Genomic DNA, 21039 nt, shown 5'->3' with positions numbered 1-21039 from the left:
AAGGGGAGCTGTTTACTTAAGGAGGGAGAGCAATAATCAAAGCTTATCACCATGTGTAGTAAAACATCATTTCAGTTTGTTCTGCCTCTGACTTGAACCCCAGGCTCTCTCTTATTTGCAGTTCCTTACGAGCTGCTGCAGTTGGGAAAGCCTGTTCAGTTCTGGATCAGGCTCTAAAGGTTTCCTAGCAATGTCAAGCTGCTCACCTGAGCAGAGTAGAGCAGGCAGGTGCTGCAAGGGGGGTGTTTGCAGCCTGTCTGCCCACAGCCTCCCTGAGGGACTTGCCTTCCTATTTTCAGTGAATATTTCATTACTTCTGGGACACAGTCAGACTCCTAAGAGGACAAGGGTGCAGCTCTGCTGGGTGCCAAGTGGTAAAATCGTTCAGTGATGCTGAAAATGTGCCCTTACCTGGAAGGTACATTTGATATTTCATTGAAGAGGGCATGATTTTCAGAAGATTCTGAGAAAAATGTTGTGGTTTTTGGTTTGTTTTTCCTTGAGTGAAATGAATACCTGTTACGTATGCCCAAGGAATTAGTTACTATTTGTGTAGAATGTTTTAAATACATTTTCTCCGAATGACAATCCTTTGACTTCAGCTAACATATACCTTATATTTTTTACTTTTTTTTTTTCCTGCTATGGTAATACCATGCACATCTTGCTTATACTACACTTTTGATCTTTTAAAGAGTCTGCATCACAGATATTTTTAGGTTTGCAATCCTAAATGCTGATTTAAGCAAACTGTTCCCTGTTAAGCTGATTAATATAAAGTCATAACAAGGGGACTTAATAATCCTAAAATTAAATACCTTATTTTTCTCAAATCAAAGTCTCCCTATGCTAAAAAGATAAAGGTGGGCTTTACAATTTGAAAGGAATGATAAATGTATACTGCATTTTGACACCAATATTTTTTTTTTTTTATTTGAAATGCTTTTAACTTGGAGCAAGTGGTTAGTGGCTCTTAGCTGTGGGTCTCTGCTGGAAACAATTTCAGTAATGCAAACAGGGCTGAATTGCTGTCAGTGTTGCTGAGAGGGTGTTAGATCTCTGTGATCTTTCCTGCATCCATTTTCAGGACAGTTTGATAAACTGCTGGGTGAAACTATTGTTTGGCATCACTGTCAACTCTGACGTTATTTCTCCAGTGCCAGAGAAGTTATGGCTATCACTGGTGTCATCTCAAAAGCAGACTTCAAAAATAGCATTGTATAAACTTGTGAGAATCTTCTGTGAATGCAAGACTGTTAACCCTGCTTTACGTAAACAATTCTTACTGTATTTCTTACTGTACTTTAAAAGCTTCTTATTTACTATACAGTATGTATCTCTTGTGAGGTTACCTAAGGTTTAAATGGAATCAGTTCCACTATACTGGAGCCCAGATTTTCAGAGTTATTTGAATGTATCTGTTCCAAGTTATCTGTTTGCTTAGTAAATTATTTCTGCAGTGGAGAAATTAAATTTTAGATGCAAAGTCCTGCAGTGTTACTAAAATGGAGCGAGGGGAAACAGGAACACTCTGAATAAGCACAAAAGAGCTGCCTTCTCCCCCATTCTTGGGGACACTCTGTTTAATAAGGTTGTTTGCAGTAAAGCATGGTGAATTTCCTTTTCTCCAAAGGTCTGTAGTTACAGAATCAAATGGGTTTTAACTCATTGGGTGACTCCTACAGTGTCCTGTAGGCCATCAGAGTTGCTGTGAGGAGCTTACGCATGTTTTTTAACCATCTTCTCACAAATCTCTTAACTTCAGGAGTTGTTTTAGGTGCCCTGGAATTCTGCCTTCTTCTCTTAGTGAAGCCTTGCCATCCTTATTGGCAAACAGCTCAGCCAGGTGTTCTTACCTATACCCATGAACATCTCCCTTTCCCACACTCCCACTGATCAGGGCCCTCTTTATTTCCTTCTTTAAAAAAAGAACAATTAACCCCCCACACCCCGATAAACACCTCTGTGGAACTGATGTATTTCTGAGTGTGCATGTTTGCTCATTCTCCTGTCCTGGTCACTGTTCCTCTGAATCACCCTGCTGCCTCCAGGGACCTCCTGTGCATACTCTGGAGAACTCTGGCAGGATTTTATCCCTCACCTTCATGAATGTGGATGATGATGGTGATGAAATCAGTCAGAAAGTGTTTTATTTGACTTTGAGTCCAAGCCAGGATTCATAATTTGTTTACAGTTTCAGGCCTTTCCTCTGTGCTTAGACTTCAAACACTGGTGACATACTTACTCCTTTATTATTTTGTTTAATTTTGTTGTGAGAACTTTTGCAAGATAGAAGCCGTAAGTCCCAGATGATCAGAAAAATGATGATAAATTGCAGCAAGTGCAGAGGAGCTCCAAAGTTTTCATGAGGCAGAATAATGGATCATTTATGAAGCAAAACTGAAAGACTTTTTTTTTTTTTTTTTTTAATTGATGATTAAAGGAGAACAGAAGGCTTAGAGGTATTTGAAGGGTGTTAACAGCAAAGGAACAGTTCAGTTAGTGTAGTACAAAAGAGTAATCTAGAGATACTTGGATTAACTTAATGGAAAGGAAAATTGTGCTGTCTCATAACACTTCTACATGATGATAGTTGTTGAATTATGGATTAGTGGTAAGCACACAGTATCTTGGAATATATGGGCCTGAGAGCCAACAGAAAAAAAAAAACCAACCCAAAAAAAAACCCCAAAAAACCCAAACCAAAACCAAACCAAACCAACCAAACAAAAAAAAAACCCAGAAAAAAATGGAGCTTTTGCAGGGGAACCTCCTAATGGGTCTCCTCTGTCCTACAGAACTCTGTGGTTCTGTAAAATAGATGAGCTTAGGTTTCCCAGAAACATTCAGGGTGCAGTGTCTGTGGCCCTCCTGAATTCCTAACCATGACTAAATTGCATTTTGTCTAATATTTGATTCTGTGTTTGTGTACAGACATTCCTTGGGAATAAATGCAGTGGAATAAATGAGAGAATTGCCTTATTTCTTGCATTTGAGTGTGGGAAGGAAGAGAAAGAAAAATGTACTTTAGAGGAGAAATTGAAAGACAAAGGATGACAAAATAAAAATGTAGATGTGTTCAATGAAATAGTGATTCACCATAGCCCGCCTCTTCTGTGAGCAGTGTTGTACTGGTCACCATACAGTCCTGTCCAGAAATTAAATTCTAGATAGTTGTGGTAGAAGAGAAAAAAAAAAGTCGGAACAGAAGGATGGGCAGACAAAGAATATTATATATCCTACTGCCTTCCTTGCATCCTCACGTGAGGAAAATAAATTGCTTTACTTTCAGCATTGTCAGTTGACTGTTACAAGAACTCCAGAAGGCTAACAGAGGAATGTTTCTACAGATCAGTAAAATATGAAAAGATACCAGCAAAATTATTTATGGACAACCTTTTTCAAACTTCCTGAAACTGGAATGTCCTGGGACTGTGACTGAATTCAGGAAGGTTTGAGAGCATTGAGTGTTTACCAATAGGACTGGGTTTCCATGTGCTGTGCGGCTGAGGTGCAGCACAAATGCAAACCCAGTGCTGCACAGAGCATTTCAGAGCCAGCATTGCCTCCTTGGTCGTCCCTGGGGCAGCTGGGGTGATTAAGAGTGTGCAAAAGGGAATTGCTCGTCGAGGGGTGGTAACTGCTTGAAAGTCCTTCCTGAAGAGGAGCTAAAGGTAACAAACTGTGCTAGCACCAGGGAGCATCCAGAACCCAACGGCAAAGTGCTTGAACCACATCACAGGTAACATTGATGGTTCAGAAAGGGAGATTCTCTTTTAAAGCTGATGCTTGTGGTGGGAAGCTGCTTTAAGGGAGCCAGTGTACTCCTGCTCTGTGTGTGTCACGAGTGAGGGAGGCTCTGGCAGTGCTTTGTGTGCTTGGCCCCAGTGTGGGGTGTTCCCTTTTAGAGAACATGCAGACAGAAAATACCCTGGATAAATGCCTGAATGAGGTGGGAGAGTTTTCCCTTGTGGTGAGGAGAAGATGGAGAGTGAAGGGTGGGCTGGTGTGTCCTCTGTCCCTCATCATGCAGGGCTGGGAGCAGCCAGGCAGAGCCCAAGCTGTCAAGAGCTGTGAGCACTTTAAACAGGGTGCTGGATTTCCCTTTCTCTGTGTTTTTTTCTTCTCCTTCCTGTGTTCTTGTTCCCAATCTCTCCCTGTCTGTGCCTGACCTTGCCTTTCAAAACCTGTCCTGCCAGGGTAACACTTGGGTGCACAGGACCATGTGGATAAGGTGTGGTGCTCCTGAAATCACCCAACCTGCTTTTTTTGCTGTTTACATATTATTGCCCCTTTTTCTGCTCTCGTATGCACATCTGCCCCCAGCAGCAGGAACACTGGAGACCAGCTCTTGACAAATTCCTGAGGACAAGGGTTGAGACAGTTGGTGTGATTAATTAACCCACCTAATTAATGAGGCAAGATGGTGCAGCTCTGTTACTGTCCATTGCACATTTTGTTTGCATTCTGTCACATTTTGAAAAAGCAAAATAACCTGTTAGTGAAAATATGTAATTTGAAAATATGTAATTTGAAAATATGTATCCTTGTAATGATACATATATTGTAATTATTGTAATGATTCAGATATTCCTTCTCTTTTCAGTGCTCTACTCAGGAGTTCTTCTTGATAGTCAGCACCCTGTCTCGTCTGGACTTGGAAATTCAAGCATTTGTCCCAGTTATACATTCCCATGTGAGATCTCCTCTATTAAAAAATGCACTGTTAGAAATCCCAGACCTCCTCTCCCCAGTAAAACAGTATTTAAAGATCCTTAATGAAGAAGCAGCCAAGTAAGTAGAGAAAATACATGATTCTTCTGTGCCTCATAGGCTTTCTGAGCAAATGTGTTCAGTTATGCAAATCATGCATCTTGGTTTAATACACCTCAGTTTTATATTTTTTTATTTCATATTTATTTATGTCCTTTTAGTTAAAGCAGAGGTTGTTGTTACCTATGGCTTACATTCTTTCTTTAAACTAGGTGAAGGAGTATTTTGCCTAGTGGGTGTCTGCCTCAGGCTGAATGATTTGTTGAAAGTTTCTCACCTGTTTTGGGTGATAAATTTACAGGAAAATATGTTTTGCATTATGTTAATTTGTTTAACAGCTTTTTATTTTTTTAAAGAGAAGCTATTCCTTTTGGAGACTTGACTTTCAGCAGAGGGGCAGCTCTACTGTCAGCAATATGCCTTCCACTATTTTTGTGAGAATTCATCAAAGCTGTCTGCCCTTTTTTGTCTTAATTATGTCCATTGTTGGTCCATGAATAAAAAATGACAGAGGAAGAAGATGCTAAATTGGAATTAATATGCATTATATTGGAGAATATCTTTAAATAATTTATTGTGTACTGTTTGTTCTGAAGAACTGTTGCCTCCACTGTTACCCCTGGATTCTTTGCTGAGGTAGTGGCAAAAAGTTTAGTGTGTTGTTGTATGGGGGCAGCATAGCCTTAACTTTTATATTCAGAACAGACGAAAAATGAACATCGACTTTATTTATAAAACATTTTTTATCTTTTCCAAACTGAGATTGAAAAATAAATCTAAGAATTGAAGCTTAGAACTTTATTTTATTTGCTTCTGATTTAGAGATGGACCCAAGGTGTATAAATTTGAAGCTGAGAAGGGTAGAAGGATTTCCTCTGCCCATTGGCAAGGTGGGACTATGAGATTTCTGCTGATGCCTGGCGCTCAGTTGTAGTTGTGACAGTTTGTGCCAAAACAAACTGTATCTAAATTATACCAGATTTACTGTAGGTAGGTTCAAAACATGGGGTGTTTTCTTCTGTCACTGAACTACCAATGGTTAGAATAGTATACAAGATATAAATGATCTGTAGAATGGGTATACTGTATTTACATTTATTCAGAATGATTAAGACAACTTACTTTGTAGCCTTTATGTATCTCAGATGTATGTGGTAGTATTATTTTTACTCAAAAACATTTCTTTTGTCAAAATCATGGCTTCTACTCACATCCATCCATCCACACACACACTTGTGAACAGACAGCATCACATGTTATCTTGTCATGAGGTGTAGATAAAATCCTGTAATTGCTCTCAGAAGTATCCCTTTGCGCCAAGTTTTTTTTTTTTTTTTTTTACAGGGAGTTTGAGGTTTTGGGATTTGTGTTTTTGAAACTGTTGATGTTAAAATTTTTTGTAGGCATCATGTAGCAGTGACAGTCTTCACAATCAGCTGCTGGCTACTAGTGATCTTTTTTTTGCCTTGCATTCCCATGGAAACTAGTCTAATTAGCACAGAATCGTTTCTAAAAATTAGTATTGTACTTTAAAATGGCATCTTCACTGTCACTTATGTAATCCCAATGACAATGGAGTGCACAGCCAAAGCACAGCTCTGTTTTACCTGCCTTGCCACTGGCTCCAGCTGTAGCTGCATTAGCAGGCAAAGGGGTAGTGGAGTAAGTAGAATATTAGATTTTGTTATTACTTCCATGTTATAGTACTTTCAGTTGGCTAATTACTTGCTCTCCACATATTAAGTTTTCAAGGTAATTGTATAATTAACTTGCATAATTCTGTATTGGCTCTGAAATGCAAAGTTATATTACAATTAACTTAGAGCTGATCACACTGCTTTTTATTGTTTGCCTGATACTTACTAGGGTAAGTTAAATTTTATGGGGTTTTTTTTTTTTTGGACAGCTGTATTTTTAATTGCTAGTTCAGCTTCCCAGTTTTAACCATTTGAATGGCATTGCTTGTTTCAGGTTTCAGTCCCAAGCTGAGCTAGTGCTGCCAAAACAACTCTGTCATTTTTTTGGCACTGAAATTAGAAAAAGGCTTTGTTTTGCATGTACTTAAAAGTATTCTGAGTGATCTTTTCTGGACAAAAGAAGGAAGCTGCTCTGGGAAAGTACTGATGGCATTCTGCTTTGATGAGAGCCTTGAAGGGGGGATTTTTCCATGCAATCCTTACAAAAATGTGCCCAAATTTCGCCAAATTCTAAATGTGTTGAAAATCTGTATTGGTCGTATGCAGAAATTACCTGAAGTTTCACATTTAACTGCAGTAAAGGTGTTGTCAGCAGTTGCGGTGCTGTGTGTACAAAGTGCCCTTCTGTTCCTGTCACGAGTACAGCGGCTTTCAGTAAATGGGCTGTACTATGACCAAGCACCTGAAAATCTATATTCAGAAGGGAATTAAGCTAATGTTCAAACAAATAGAAATAACAAAATAAGGATGCAACTGGTAGAAGTGAGGTACATTCTCTCTGTCTTTGCCATTATTTTATCTTGCATTTCTTATGGATAGGACCGGAGATAAAACACAGTTGTTCAAGGACTTCACAGACTTCCCTGTCATCCGAAAGAAAAAGGACGAGATCCAGGATGTGCTTTCTAAAATCCAATTGCATCTGCCAGATATTCGTAAACAGATTAAGAACCCTTCTTCAGAGTATGTTACAGTTTCGGGTCAAGAGGTACTGTGGAGTTTATTATGTATGACTGTACCCATCCTTGCCTAGAAAATAGCTTAAAAGCGGGACCTAGCTGGAACTCTGTTCACTGAGTGTGGTGCTTCATGAGGGCATTTGACTATAATCTTTTGTACAACTTTGAAGAGCAGCTTTCTTACCGTGTGACTCCTTTATTTATTAAGTCAATCACTTTAGTGACTTCAGTAATAGAAACACATTAATGCAGTTGAATTTGGTTCAGTAATGCTTTGCTTTTCTGTCTGCGTAAAACCACATACTTCCAAGGTTAATTGTATGGCTATTAAGTACTGGAATACTCTAAGCGAACCAGGAAGCACAGCATTTGGTTAATTTGAGGAATGGTGAAAGGATTTCTAAGTACTGAGTCAGACTGTAATTTGAAAGATGGGAGAGAAGAGGGAACAGTATTAAAGAATGATAAGTGTTGTTTTACTTCCAATTCTCAGAAATGGTGTTCAGGACTGGAACTTTTGTTCGTGTATGTTGTACAAGTGTGGGCAGGATGTGATCCAGTGAGCTGAGAGGTTCAGTGGTAAAAAACAGAGACAACAGACCCTGCCACGTTTGTGGGAAAGCTGAAAGGAACAGTGAGGTAGCACTGCTCAGCGTTGTCCTCTGGAACTGAGGATTGGAAGCTGGGAAAAACTCTGCAGAGAATCAGGGAAAGAAAGGAGGTAGGGAACAGGATGGGAGTTGTGAATAGACGAGAGGAGGGTGTGAGGACAGGGAGGGAAGGGGCTGGAATTGGCCCGTGGGACATTTAGGAAGCTGAGGAAGATCCAAGAGACACAGGAGGGTGCAAATAGACACTGCTGAAAATGAGGGAAGGGATGAATTAGAGGCAGCAGCCTTTGATAAAGACCTGAAGTGAATGTTCCTGTTGAGGGTGAAGCTGAGAACAGGAAACACACGGCTCAGGAGTTGGGTGGGCTGTCAGCACAGGGGCTGAAATCCAAGGGAAAAGTGCATTTGAGTATTGTCTGAGACAGGGAAGAGGAGTATCAGAAAGCCTTCTCTCAGGGAAGCTGGGTTAATAGCTGCCATCTGTGTGAAGTAAAGGAAAAGAGAGGAGATCAAAGAGGAGAGAATCCGAAGAAGTACTGAAAAGTGGTTTCAGAGGCAGCAGTCACTGCACACATTTCAGAGAGGAGGCCTTTGTAGCAAGGCACAGCTCAGAAACCTCTGCAGACAGATATGTCTCAGTGCCTCGATGAAAGGAGCTGCAGAGGCTGGGGATAGCTCTTATTTCATGACATCTGGTGTGAGTGTTTAATAGACACCAAAAGAGGCAGCAGAGATGGGTCAGAGAATATGGTCAGTGAGGAAAAGAAAAATGCCAGAGGCATGGAAGTAATGGAAACTCATCTGTCTGGGAGGAATAGAACACAGGACGAGACCAGGAATTTATTTGATTTGAGCTCTTTCTTCCTTAGATCTGTATCGTATATTCTTCCTATGTTCTTGTAGCACCCTGATAGATGTAAAATTCAAATGTTCCTTCACAACAGAGAAATACCTTGGAAGTGTTTTGGGTCAATTGAGAATTAGTGCACCCTGTCCCTGCTCTATTCTTGGGTTAGGATTGTTATCCTTGTTTGTTCTTTAGGATGATTGCTGGCTCCTCTGGAAGTTTCTATCTAAATCTTATTAGCTACAATGGAGAAGTTTTGCCAGACATGGGTCTTGTGGCTTTCCGTAAATGTGGTCAGGTTCTGTGTTAACCTAATCTCTGCAGGAAATTTGTTTTCCAGCTGAATTCTGTGACGTGAGAATGCCTCAACTCTCTGACATCCAGGACCTTAGGCTACTGTTACAAAGATAACTGACATGAATCATATAAAATAAACACGTCACGTAAATTTCACTGCACTGAGCATCTTGACACTGCTGCTGGTTTTCCCTGTGCCTCCTTGTCTGACCCTGAGCTCACTCAAACCTGAAGCAAAGTTCTGTAGGGGCAGAAGGGTTATGTATGTCATAACCCCAGCTTTTTGTGGGGAGAAAAGAACATTGCCTTCTGGTCTGCTTGTTCTCTTCAGGCTGAATATGGTTTTCCTCTGATGCTTGCAGTTTCTAGATAAATGATGATTCTGATTCTCTAGTATTCCTGACTTCCCATGATGTGTAACATTACATTTCTTTTATTTCAGTTTTTGATAGAAGTCAAGAATTCCCATAAATCATCTGTGCCATCTGACTGGGTTATGGTTAGTAGGTATGTAAAATGTCTTTGAAGTTTGTTGTGTTTTAATATAGAAGAAAAAACAAAAGGTATTCTGGTATTACAATTCATTATATACACATTCTCATTGTCCCATGTGTTAAGGTTTTTTGGGGTTTTTTATCTGAAAACCCAACCAAATTGTAAATCTATTGCTTAGAAGGAAAAAAAAAAAAAAAAAAAAACAGAAAAATTGATTTGTTACAATATTTATTTTTACACGGTACATCCTCAGGGCACAGAACTACTCACCCAGTCCTTCAAGGTGCAGGTACTGGTGTCAGATCTATGACCTTGATTCAGTTGTGCCTGTAGCTTGCACATGCAAATTTTTCATACAGTTTAGATTGTTATTGTTTTATTTAGAAAGATTAAAGTAGCTGTGCAAACATCTGTTTATACATCTCAGTAAATTCAGTGCATTTGAAATATCATTTTAATTACTCATCCAGACCATTTCTTTCTGCTTTGGTACTTAGTACAATGTAAGCTTGATTTTGGATAATTTTCCAGCAAGTGAAACAGAGATCGACTGATTCTTGTAGTTGGCTTTTTTTCTTTGCAGTCATTTGATTTATGATTTGAATTGTTTAAATACCTGAAAGTTTCAATGTCTATGTAAATGCAGAATTCTCTACAAGCCCCAGTGTGTAATGTGTGAGCACAGTCATCTCTCAGCAAGTTGAACTCTGTTGTGATGCTGTCTTCACTTATGGAAGAATTAACACTCAATTCTCTTTTAATTAAACTTCTTTTAATACTCAGAAGTGCACAGATCAGACGGAATTAACATGGTGAACAAATTACAGCTAATCTGGATTCTGTAAAAGAATGCCTGGATATGCCAAATTGAGTTCTTAATGAAAATACATAAATAAATAGCAAGTATCTCAAGTGAAAATTACCAAGACAATCTGTATTAACTACATTTATTTCAGGCTTATCATGAAGTTTTCCTCTTTACAGTGAATTTGTTTTTGTCTAGTTCATTGTATATCAACCAGTCATGTACTTGGCCAGCTATTGCTGAGCAGTTTTGTGAAATATGTAAACTTGGGTGATAATGCCACGCTGTGCACAGCATTTCAGAGCCTTCTGAGTGGGCAGTGGTGCCATGAGCCACCACTTCATCCACAATAGAGGTCACTGGAATCAATGGGGTTTGGTATCGCAGTGGAAGAACTTTTTTTGAAAACACCCATTGTCGAGGCTCATGGAGATTAAGAAAATGAGTCCAATTTTGCATGTGGATGGTGCAGCTGATTGCTTGGTAACCTTGATTTCCAATGAGCCCTCTCTCCCCGCTGCAGCACGAAAGCCGTCAGCCGCTTCCACTCGCCGTTCATTATAGAAAATTACAGAGTCCTGCAGCAGCTCCGGGAGCAGCTCGTCCTTGACTGCAGCGCTGAGTGGCTGTGCTTCTTGGAGTGAGTGCACCAGACAGAGCCAGCATCCACCTCTGTGCTCTGCTCTCACATCAGAACAGAGACAGAAAAACGCTTGTTTTATAAAGATGTTAATAATTATGTTGTCCATGCCATCTTCACCGGTAGTCAGTTAAAATGATCTTCTTTGTTTTAAAGCATTTGAGGGCGAGATCTCTGAGCCCAGATCCTGAGACCAGCAGTGATGTCTCTACGCTTTAAAATTCTGATGAAAATACACTATTAAGTATACAAGGTGTTTCCCAAAGTTTGAAAAATAATATCACAGCATTAACAATCTGAAAGTACAACTGACTCTGAGTGAAACTGAATCTAGTTGGTTTAATTGGTTTTATTATATTACTTATTAATATTATGTAGTAGTTTTATTGTTTTTTATATTTTGTATGCTACCTTGACTTACAAGTGTTAGAAAGTAGTGGGAGTTTTATTGTCCCTCACATCTGGCATTGTGTTTGTCTGAGATCAGAGTTTTCAGTGGGGTTATTTGCCTGTTTACCCAAAGATTCTTTAAAATAGGAGTTTAAAAAATACTTCCTGAACTTCTGAATGCCTTTAATTTTTCAGTTGCCTGATTATTGTTATTTTTTATTTGCATGAATTGCAGAACTACAGAAATTGTTCCTCTTGTCATTCAGTGGTAGTTTGCAAGAACTTAACAAGTCTGTGCTCAAGTTGTCTCACTGGATTTGCTTCTCATTAAGAACCCGGAAATTCTGAAAATTGAGTAGAAACTGGAAAAGCATTCCAATTCATACCTCTCTAGTTGTGTTTCCTTTGCAGTACTATAAAACAGTTCTCTCCATGTTTACTTGTCTGATCTCAGTAGTGTTGCAGAAGAGCAGCAGACAAAAAGGAAAGACCTGTATGTAGAAAAGTGCTCCTCTTTTCCACCCCTTCATTCATTTATGTCTTTCTTTATTAAATTTTGCTCCCCTGCTGGTTTTATATTCCATATTGTAGCTTTGAGACTAGGAGAGAGGAAAAAAGAAATTCCAGAAAACTAAGAATGAACTTCACTGAAAATTCCGTTCTTCTGATAACATCATTATTGTACTGGGGAAGCAGCACCATAAATTGAAAATGAATTCTTGAATTTTCTGTTGAAGATACCATAATTCATTGAAATTTTAGAGAACGCCTGTGTTCAGACACTCTTTAGTTTGGTTCTTTTTTGACTGTAACCTTTGGTTGAGGCTGAATCAACAGTTGGGATTCAGCAGCTGGTATTCTATATAAAGTCTGATGAATTGTGGCATTTTTGTACACCTCATTTAGGCAGCAGGGTTCAACTGCTGACACTTTATGAGCTATCTAATGAATTTAATTTTGTCTGATTTTCTGTGCTTAAAAAATAATTTACTGTTAGAATGGGAGGTGAAGTCCACCTTGATTAAGGTCCTCAGGTGGTATCTCATACACTGCTGGGAGATTTGGATTCAGACTGATTTAAAGAGTGCAGGAGCCCTGTGAGGAGCTTGCATGGGGTGCATTTTGACAATCCTTTTGTATTTGCACGGAATTATTTCTTTCCCTGTTTCTGTGTAACTTTTCCCTGTTTTGATGCAGCCGTTTCAGTGAACATTATCACCCCGTGTCTAAAGCCATTTGTCACCTAGCAACTGTCGACTGCCTGTTCTCATTGGCCCAGGTGGCCAAACAAGGGGACTACTGCAGGTAATAAATTTTTAATTTTTAATTTTTAGGTAGGATTTTATACAGAATTATAAGAGCATACTTAAATTATGTTTTAATATGTGTGCCATGATAAAAAATACTATTAAAGTTGTTTACCGTAGTTTCAACTTAATCTGATTTTGCAGAGCAATGTTTCTGGACTTAATGTAAACCTGTAAACATTGCAGTTCAAATCTGACATCTTAATGTTTGTTGTCTGACCTGAGTCTAGTAGATGATATCTTACTTACATGTAAATAAATGTTGTATTTTGCATAGACTTTTTTCTGTTTGTTTGGGGTTTTTTGGGTTTTTTTTAATTACTGTTTTTTATTCTCAGCAAGGTCTGAGCTTATGATACCTTTCTGATACCTAAGAATGTAGGGTATCTGAGGTATGTTTCAAGGGTCTATCTCAGGTAATTAATAGATAAATATTAGTTCCAGCTTGCAGAGCAGAGCACTGATGATGCCTCAGCTGGGCTCACGTGTAAGAGCTGCTGAGCTGAGCTGCTGCCTGTGCCCAAGACCCAAACACAGACAGGGGGATGGAGAGAAATCCATTTGCAAATACTTTTGCTTTGATACATCATTAAAGATAATATAGATCACTTCTGCGCTCTTGGGATCTTGTGTGTCTCTCTATCAAAATCTCTTTGAAAATAATTGCTCACATATTTTGGTATACTCAGATGAGAAAACAAACTGAAATCTGATTAATTCACTGTGCAGAATGTAAATAATTCACTGAATTTTAGAGTGGCTTAGAGCTTATAAACCAGCAGGATGAAGACTTCTCAGTGAAATCTCAGCTGTAGGGAAGGTGTCAATAATTAATTTTGGAGGGCTGCTGAAGGAAAGACAGGACTTTAGTATTATTTTGGAGGAATGTGTTTTGGTTTGTGAGGATTGTTTCCTATGGCCCTGCCTGAGGCAGGTAAATGAGTCAGGTCAGGGGCAGAGGTGTTGCAGAGTGGTGAGCCCCTCTTGGAGTGTGCTGGGAGGCCCTTCCTTTGCACAGACAATTCATCAGGGCTCTCAGGCAGCGAAGTGTAGCTGTAAAGGTGATGGTATGAGCAGTCCAGAGATCACCATCTGGTGTTTGACTGTCCACTCTGCAGACTTTAATTGAGTTTAAGTTTAAGAAATGCTGTTGAAGAGGTGGTACAATGCCTAACACAGTACATATATTGGTTTCATCTCAGCTGTACAACTGTTGGAATTATCTTTGTGCTAACCCCCCGCCATTATCAGTTTGTACCTCTTTCCCCAGTGCTTTGTTTTCGTAGGGTGCTATTTATTTGATTTCCATTTTCCTTTTGAATTGCATTATCATTCTTCAGCCCAAGAAAAATTTTACTTCCCTTTAAAGTCCACCCAAAGTGTTAGTTAATTTCCAGTCTTAAAATTCTGTGGCTTTATTCCACATATTTTTTCTCAGAGAAAGTATTCTTTAGAAAGTATTTTCTTTAGAAATGCTTGATGGCAGTAATTCATTTTTATAATTTGTATTTTTCCCACGAAAACTTACATCATAGGTGACCGTCCTGCAGGCTTCAGTTACAGTAGTTTTACATAATCAGTTACAAAGAATGCTGAGATTAATACCTTCCCTTTTTTGCAGACCAATTGTGCAAGACAAGCGGCATGAAATAATCATAAAAAATGGGAGGCACCCTGTGATCGATGTTCTGCTGGGAGAACAGGATCAGTATGTTCCAAACACCACCAGCCTTTCTGTAAGTACCCAGAAACTGGTTGAGCTTCAAAATCATTCAGGGCAAGGAGACTGGTGTGAGCTTCTTGGCCAGTAAGTTGAAATAGGTGATTTAAATCATACAGCCTGCTGGGCTGCATTTCAGGGAGGTGTTGCTAGATGTCACCACATCTGTTTTGTCCCTCTGCTGATTCCTTGCAGCCAGATGCTCTTTTTACAACCTTGTTCAGTCTCAAGGCATAAAGAAAAGAAAAGTAATCTCAAAATCGGGAAAATATGTGTTTCAATCAAATGGTTATTTTCAAAAAACAAATTAATAATTACAGGTTTTTTAACAGTGTCATTGTAGGGAGTCTACATTTTGTCAAAACTCTAATTTTTGTAATTTTTTTAATATGAAAAATACATATTACGGGTTCAGTTTTTCAGATTAATTCTAAGATTGCTTGTATTTTTTAGTGTATTTCTCTACTGTCCAGTTTTCTTTCTTGATGGAAATATTAGTGTCATACAGCCTTTTTTTCCTGATAAACTAAAATCTGTCTTTTAAATGACATGCCTGTTTGAAGTTATTTGTTAAATATTTATCTCTCCAAATACTTTTATAAATATTATATATCTGTTCTTAATGAATATAAAAAATATCCTCACTTATCTCTGAGGTCTCTTTTCCTCTTTGTACAGTAAATGTAGGAAAGGTATGAAACAGGTGCCAGAGTGGGACATCGCTGTAAAAATAGCATTTAAATTTGTATGTATTCATTGGGGAACATTTTAAAGTGCTGTTCTATACTGAACAATGATACAGATACTTTGTAATACATCAGAGAATGTTTTCAAAATTATTTGTCAACCCCAAACAAGCGACAGATGGCACTTCCAAAAAAATTCAGCATGTCATTCAGGAATCATCATGCACTTTTCCCTCTTTAGTCCCATTCTTATGCTGGCTTTCTAAATACTAAATATTACAAAACCAAGTTATCATGGAAGAATCACTTTTGCTTCTCCAGTTCTTTGACTTCTCTTTTTCTTGAGAGTGGTGGGTGGGAACCAGTTTATTAAAGTGTCTCCAGTTTTCAACTGATGTGTTTGAATCAGCAAGAAAATACATCTCCCATCATGTTTTCAGCTGAAATGTTGTCAAATATCTAACTTGGAGGAAAGCTTTTTTTTTTAATCCCCTGAAATAAACAGCTTATTTTTCCATTCCCCCTCTCCTCCTCAAACATTTGTGGGTTGTTTAAGAACTTATAGCTTCAGCTGTGAATTCCATGTTGACTTACGGCTGCATCAGCTGTAAGGACAGAGGGTTCTCTGGACTGATATTACAGCAGATGTTCTTTCTGAAAACCAGAACCCTGGCAGAGCAGCCATCAGTCCCACAGCATGGCTGGAGGGAGCCTGGACAGACACCAGACACATGTAAAAAATTTGTGGGTCCTAACAGATGAACTTGTGAACTCATTCTGGTTTTGAGTATCTATAAATTCTGTTGTGTTGAGCCCTGACAAAGTTTTAGTAGCAGTACTGAATTACACTTTGGAGACTAGAATGTTATGAATTTTGTTCTTATATAATCACGTGCACTTTATTACATCCAATCCTTTATTCCCAATAATGGCATTTTCAACATTTTGGCTGTATTGTGACTTCTGTATGGATGAGGTTTTTTTCGCAAAAACTGATTGGCTTTTTACATATAATATATACTGATGTCCTGTATGTTCTCTAATACCTGATTTATAACATAAGTGATAGTCTTGTCTGACCTTTGTGTGTGTCTCTGTAAACAGAATGAAAGCCGAGTATGAAACCCATGTCTGTGAACATTTTGAGACCTGCTGCATGGAGATTTGCTGGTTGCTGTTACCACAGTGCCTGATCAGTGCCAAGTTCCCCACATAGTGTGACTAATGTCCATTATGCACAGCTTGTCCTGTCTCCCTTGCCCCTCCCACGGGACAGTGGAGAGTGCTGGCTTCTGTTTAGATCATCACTTGGTGCATTTCATCAGATGCACCCTGTGGAAAAGTCTAGCTGTGTGATGTCCTTGCATAACTTAAGCTCTTAGTCTCGACTCAGGCTGTGAGAAAGCTTTATCGGTTCATTGACAACTTTTAACTTTGTATCAGCAATTGTCTTGCACTAGAGGAAGACAATTTTATTCTGGAGCTGTAGACATATAGCAGTACTGTGGGGAGTCTTACAGCTGAGATGAGTTCTTGTACCTGATTCCATTTCCTTGGGTCTGGTTTTAATGATTAGAGACAGTGATGGAGGTTGGGCATGGTGTGCTCACAACATCTGTGTTACAGTCAAGTATTGCCAGACTCAGGAACGTCTTCATGCCTTGTAGCCACACTGAAAGTCCTCCTGTCATACCCAGCCAGGCAGTTATGAATGTAAAATCTAGGTCAGGTCTTTGCCTACCAGATCTTCCCATTTGACACTGAGAACTCAGACTGGAGAGGAATGCATATCACAACCGATTTTGGGCAGTGCTGGGTGTGCTGAAAGCTCACAATTTTCTCCCTTTCTCCAGAGAAATTGCACAGAATCCCAGAATGGTTTGGGTTGGGAAGAACCATAAATCTCATCTCATTCCACCCCCTGCCATGGGCAAGGACACCTTCCACAATCCCTGGGTGCTCCAGCCTGGCCTTGGACACTTCCAGGGATCCAGGGCCCCCTGTACCAGGGCCTCCCCACCCTCCCAGCGAACAATTCCTTCCCAATATCCCATCCATCCCTGCCCGCTGGCAGAGGGAAGCCATTCCCTGTGTCCTGTCCCTCCAGCCCTTGTCATCTCTCTCCATCCTTTCTGCAGCTCCTTCAGGCCCTGCAAGGCCACAGTGAGTTCACCCCAAAGCTTCTCCTGTCCAGGCTGAACAATCCCAGCTCTCCCAGCCTTTCCTCCCAGCAGAGCTGCTCCATCCCTCTGCTCAGCCTGGAGCCTCCTCTGGCCTGGCTGCATCCAGCCCTGCATCCCTCAGCGTCCTTCACTGCTTCCTGTGCTGGTGACCAAGTTCCTCAATTCTTTCTTGGCTCCTTGATGGAGGACAGGAAGGTTCCCCCTCACTGTGTCCATTTTGCTCAAGAGTAATCAAAGTAGATTTTGGTGCATCTGGGTCTTCATAATATCTGGAAAGGTGAATGTGATGGACTCCAAGAATGGAGGAAAGCTGGTCACCTAGAAGTGGAGTGTTTAGCCCTGCAGACTTGTCTGTATCCTTCTGTGCACACATGCACACCAGATTTTTTGGTAGTAGCACCATGTGCAGGGCAATGTATTTCACCACTGTTTTGTATTTCCAGGGAGATGGTGAAAGGGTCATGATAATAACCGGGCCCAACATGGGAGGGAAGAGCTCCTACATCAAGCAAGTGGCACTAATCACAGTCATGGCACAGATTGGCTCTTTTGTTCCTGCAGAAGAGGCCACAATTGGTGTTGTGGATGGAATTTTTACCAGGTAATCTCTCAAAACTGAAAATGCTACTGTGGCAGAGGGTGTGTGTATCAAAGTATAATTTAATTTTTCATTTAGAACCTGAGAATTTATACCTGAAGTTTCCTTTTTTTCACTTGAAAGGCATGTTAGGTTCATGGCTAGGTTTTGATTCCAGTGTTTGGTAAACTATGGTACATGTTTTGTAATCTTTGAATCTCCAAAGGGTAAGAATTTTAATGTGTCTGTCTTGATTAACATCCAGGTATCTAGCTTACCTGCCTGAATGGGTATCTCATCTAGATTTATGCTTCTGGGTGTTGGCCAAATGTTTCCCCTAAAATGGATGTTGTCACCTTTGAAAATCATGTCACAATTTCTGCTGTGAGGCTCTGTCATGTATGCTCACAATATTACGGACCAAAAATTTTGGGCTGCATATCTTCCATGCTTAATCTCATTCCTGTCCTATCAGTCCTAAACACACTTACTCCTAAACCCACTTGATATCCTTTTAAGAATGAATAATGACAGTTTATTTCACTGTCTCATTCTTGAGACATTGCTGAGTAATTTGTAAAAATTATCAGTAGAATCAAAACTCTTTATATTATAATCTAATATTGCTAGGGTTTATTGCCCTGTTCTCCCCCCATTTTTCTTTAATAATAATAACTTCAATTAGTCAAAGTTTTGTGTTACAGGTGGTATTTGAGATGGATTATCATTTGTGGTTATAAGTTTCACAGCAATCAGGTGCCTAAGCTAGAATTTCTGGCAATTCCTGTTTTGTGATGCCAGTGTGCATTCCAGAGGTTACTTTTAATCAAGAGCCTGACGTACTGTTCACCTGCAATTGCTTCATCCTATAAAAGTGTTGTGTTCTTACTTTCCACAATGTCACGACAAAAACAAATGAAAATCACACCTTGATGCAGGTCAGTGCTAAACACATTAGCAAACAATTTGTATCCTCTTCTCAGAAGTAACTGGAGATGAGAATTCAAAATGCTTCACTTTTTCCCACACTTTGTGTTGGAAGTAATGGACTGGTTGATGGAGTGAACATTTCTTATGGGGACACAGAGATACACAGAATCTGTTACAGAAGGAGCATTACAGCATCACTAAACATTTGAAGATTATTTTTGCCTTCCTCTGTGTTTTGTAGTTGAACTTGGAGTACTTCAGTTGGGTTTACACTTCCTTAAATTCTAATCATACACATGTAAATCGGTTACTCTCAAGATGAGTATCTGCTTTCCTCTGCTTTTCCTAGATTCATTGCAAAAGGATGATTTCTGCAGAAAATTCTAAAAAATATGAGACAGTCTTTGGGAGAGACGTTTTGTGCCTGCTTGAGAGAGAATAAATTGGTTTTTTATCTGTGTTCCACCTGTTCCCCAGTGTATTTCCCTGATTTCCTTTCACTTTTCTCAGAATTAGAATAAAACCCAAGTACTTTTCACAACTTTACTGGTAAAGTACTGTGGTCAAAGGTAAAACTTGTGCTTTCAGACTTACGGCCAAGCAGACACAGAGTGTGTTTTTTACTCTGTGAGGTATCAGACCATGTAATTTGTAGCCCAGTCACATTCTAACACAGGGGGTTGAAATCTGTTTTTTCTTCTTGTCTGTATTAGTTTTGGAAGCTCAGCTGGATGTGTCATTCTTCATTTAAGGTGATATGTATCAAACACCAGATGAAATTCTTGTAATTGCACCAGCAATTACGAGCAAACTAATTGACTCAATATTAATCAGGAAGAAATTGATAATACATTAATGAGATAGAAGTAGTCATGCATCAGTTAAAAGGTAACAGGAAAAAAAAGGAGAAAAAGGAACAGGTTAGCAGATTCTGCTCAAGATATATAGACACTGTCCAAGAAGGAGGCACCTCTCTTGGTTAATTTGGGGGTTTTTCAGGGTAGATTTTGGGTTTTTTCAGGGTTCTGGGAAAGGTCTTAAACTATTTAAGTCTGTCAGGCAGGTTAATATGGTATTACATTCAGCCATGGAATTTCTCAGCCATAGAAAGTTACCCTTGAAATAGTTTTTAATGCCTGGTTTGAGGAAAGAAACAATAAATCAGCTGCCACATATTATGTTTTTGCTTGAGGCTTTTTTCTAAAGCCTCAGCTTTTGCCCTGTACTCTCCTCTGGTAGGGAATGACCTGGAAGAGATCCAAGACTTTCTCTTAACTCCCACCCAATTTGTTTGTTTGTTTGTTTGTTTTCATCTTCTATGCTTTTGTTTTGCAGGTTGGTTTTGTTTGGATTTTTAAAAATTATTATTTAATTCTTTTTAATGATAACAGCTACCTAGACCTCCTTTCTGCCCTGCCACCCCAGGGCACAAGGTCTTGCTGAAAAAAGTGTGGTTTTTCATTTTGTGGTTGATAACCTCAGTATATTTTTAATACTTAAAAAACTTAACATGGGAAGGTGTTAGTCTCCAAGGTACTTCCATCACTACTGTGGTGATGTTTCGGGGGATGCTGTTAGTGTGGCACCCCTGCAGGGAGGGAGAATGAGGGATGCTCAGGGATGCAGAAAAGGATGCAGGGAGGGATGCTCAGGGAGGGATGCAGGGAAGGATGTAGTAAAGGATGCAGGGAGGATCAGTCAGTGATGCTGTACACGCTGGCTCTATGAGGGGTTCTGTGCACCAGGATTACCAAACATTCTGCACGATGAACCTTTCTCAGTTTTGGTGCTTTATCCTGCAGTTCCTTTTTTGGTTTGTAGACTGCATCTTCCAACTGTGAATTTTTATGGGTTTAAGGGATTTGTATCCCCAGGATTTGTGTCTTGTTTCCCAAGTAGGGTTTCCATGGAAATTGAAAGGTTGCTACTATGGTTATTCCTTGTGATATATTGTGCTTATATAGGATAGCATATCTAAATTGACTTTAAATACTGGATTACATTAAACTTTTTAAAGATGCAAGAGGAATTGCTTACAGGTAGAGTGATGATAGGAATGATCTTTTTTCATTACTGGGTAGATAAGACAGGGGACAGTGCTAAGCCTAACCCAGTCTAGAGG

At 39.5% G+C, this 21039-nt stretch overlaps 1 protein-coding gene across 1 annotated transcript in view; it reads left to right on the top strand.

Annotated features, from left to right (window-relative positions):
• The window catches only part of MSH3 (mutS homolog 3), an 89726-nt gene that overhangs the window by 53168 nt on the left and 15519 nt on the right, over positions 1-21039 (top strand). Inside the window, exons 14-20 of the mRNA XM_066181962.1 lie at positions 4607-4794; positions 7290-7458; positions 9627-9691; positions 11008-11124; positions 12712-12819; positions 14443-14557; positions 17854-18011. Of these exons, the coding sequence (XP_066038059.1) occupies positions 4607-4794; positions 7290-7458; positions 9627-9691; positions 11008-11124; positions 12712-12819; positions 14443-14557; positions 17854-18011 (920 nt within the window). The remainder of the gene's footprint in view (positions 1-4606; positions 4795-7289; positions 7459-9626; positions 9692-11007; positions 11125-12711; positions 12820-14442; positions 14558-17853; positions 18012-21039) is intronic.

This window comes from Chamaea fasciata, unplaced genomic scaffold (assembly GCF_029207755.1).
Source record: "Chamaea fasciata isolate MVZ Bird 193981 ecotype frontalis unplaced genomic scaffold, bChaFas1.0.hap1 SCAF_4, whole genome shotgun sequence".
NCBI lineage: Eukaryota > Metazoa > Chordata > Aves > Passeriformes > Sylviidae > Chamaea > Chamaea fasciata.
Note: the sequence above shows the minus strand (reverse complement) of the source record. Positions and strands in the feature narration are given on the sequence as shown.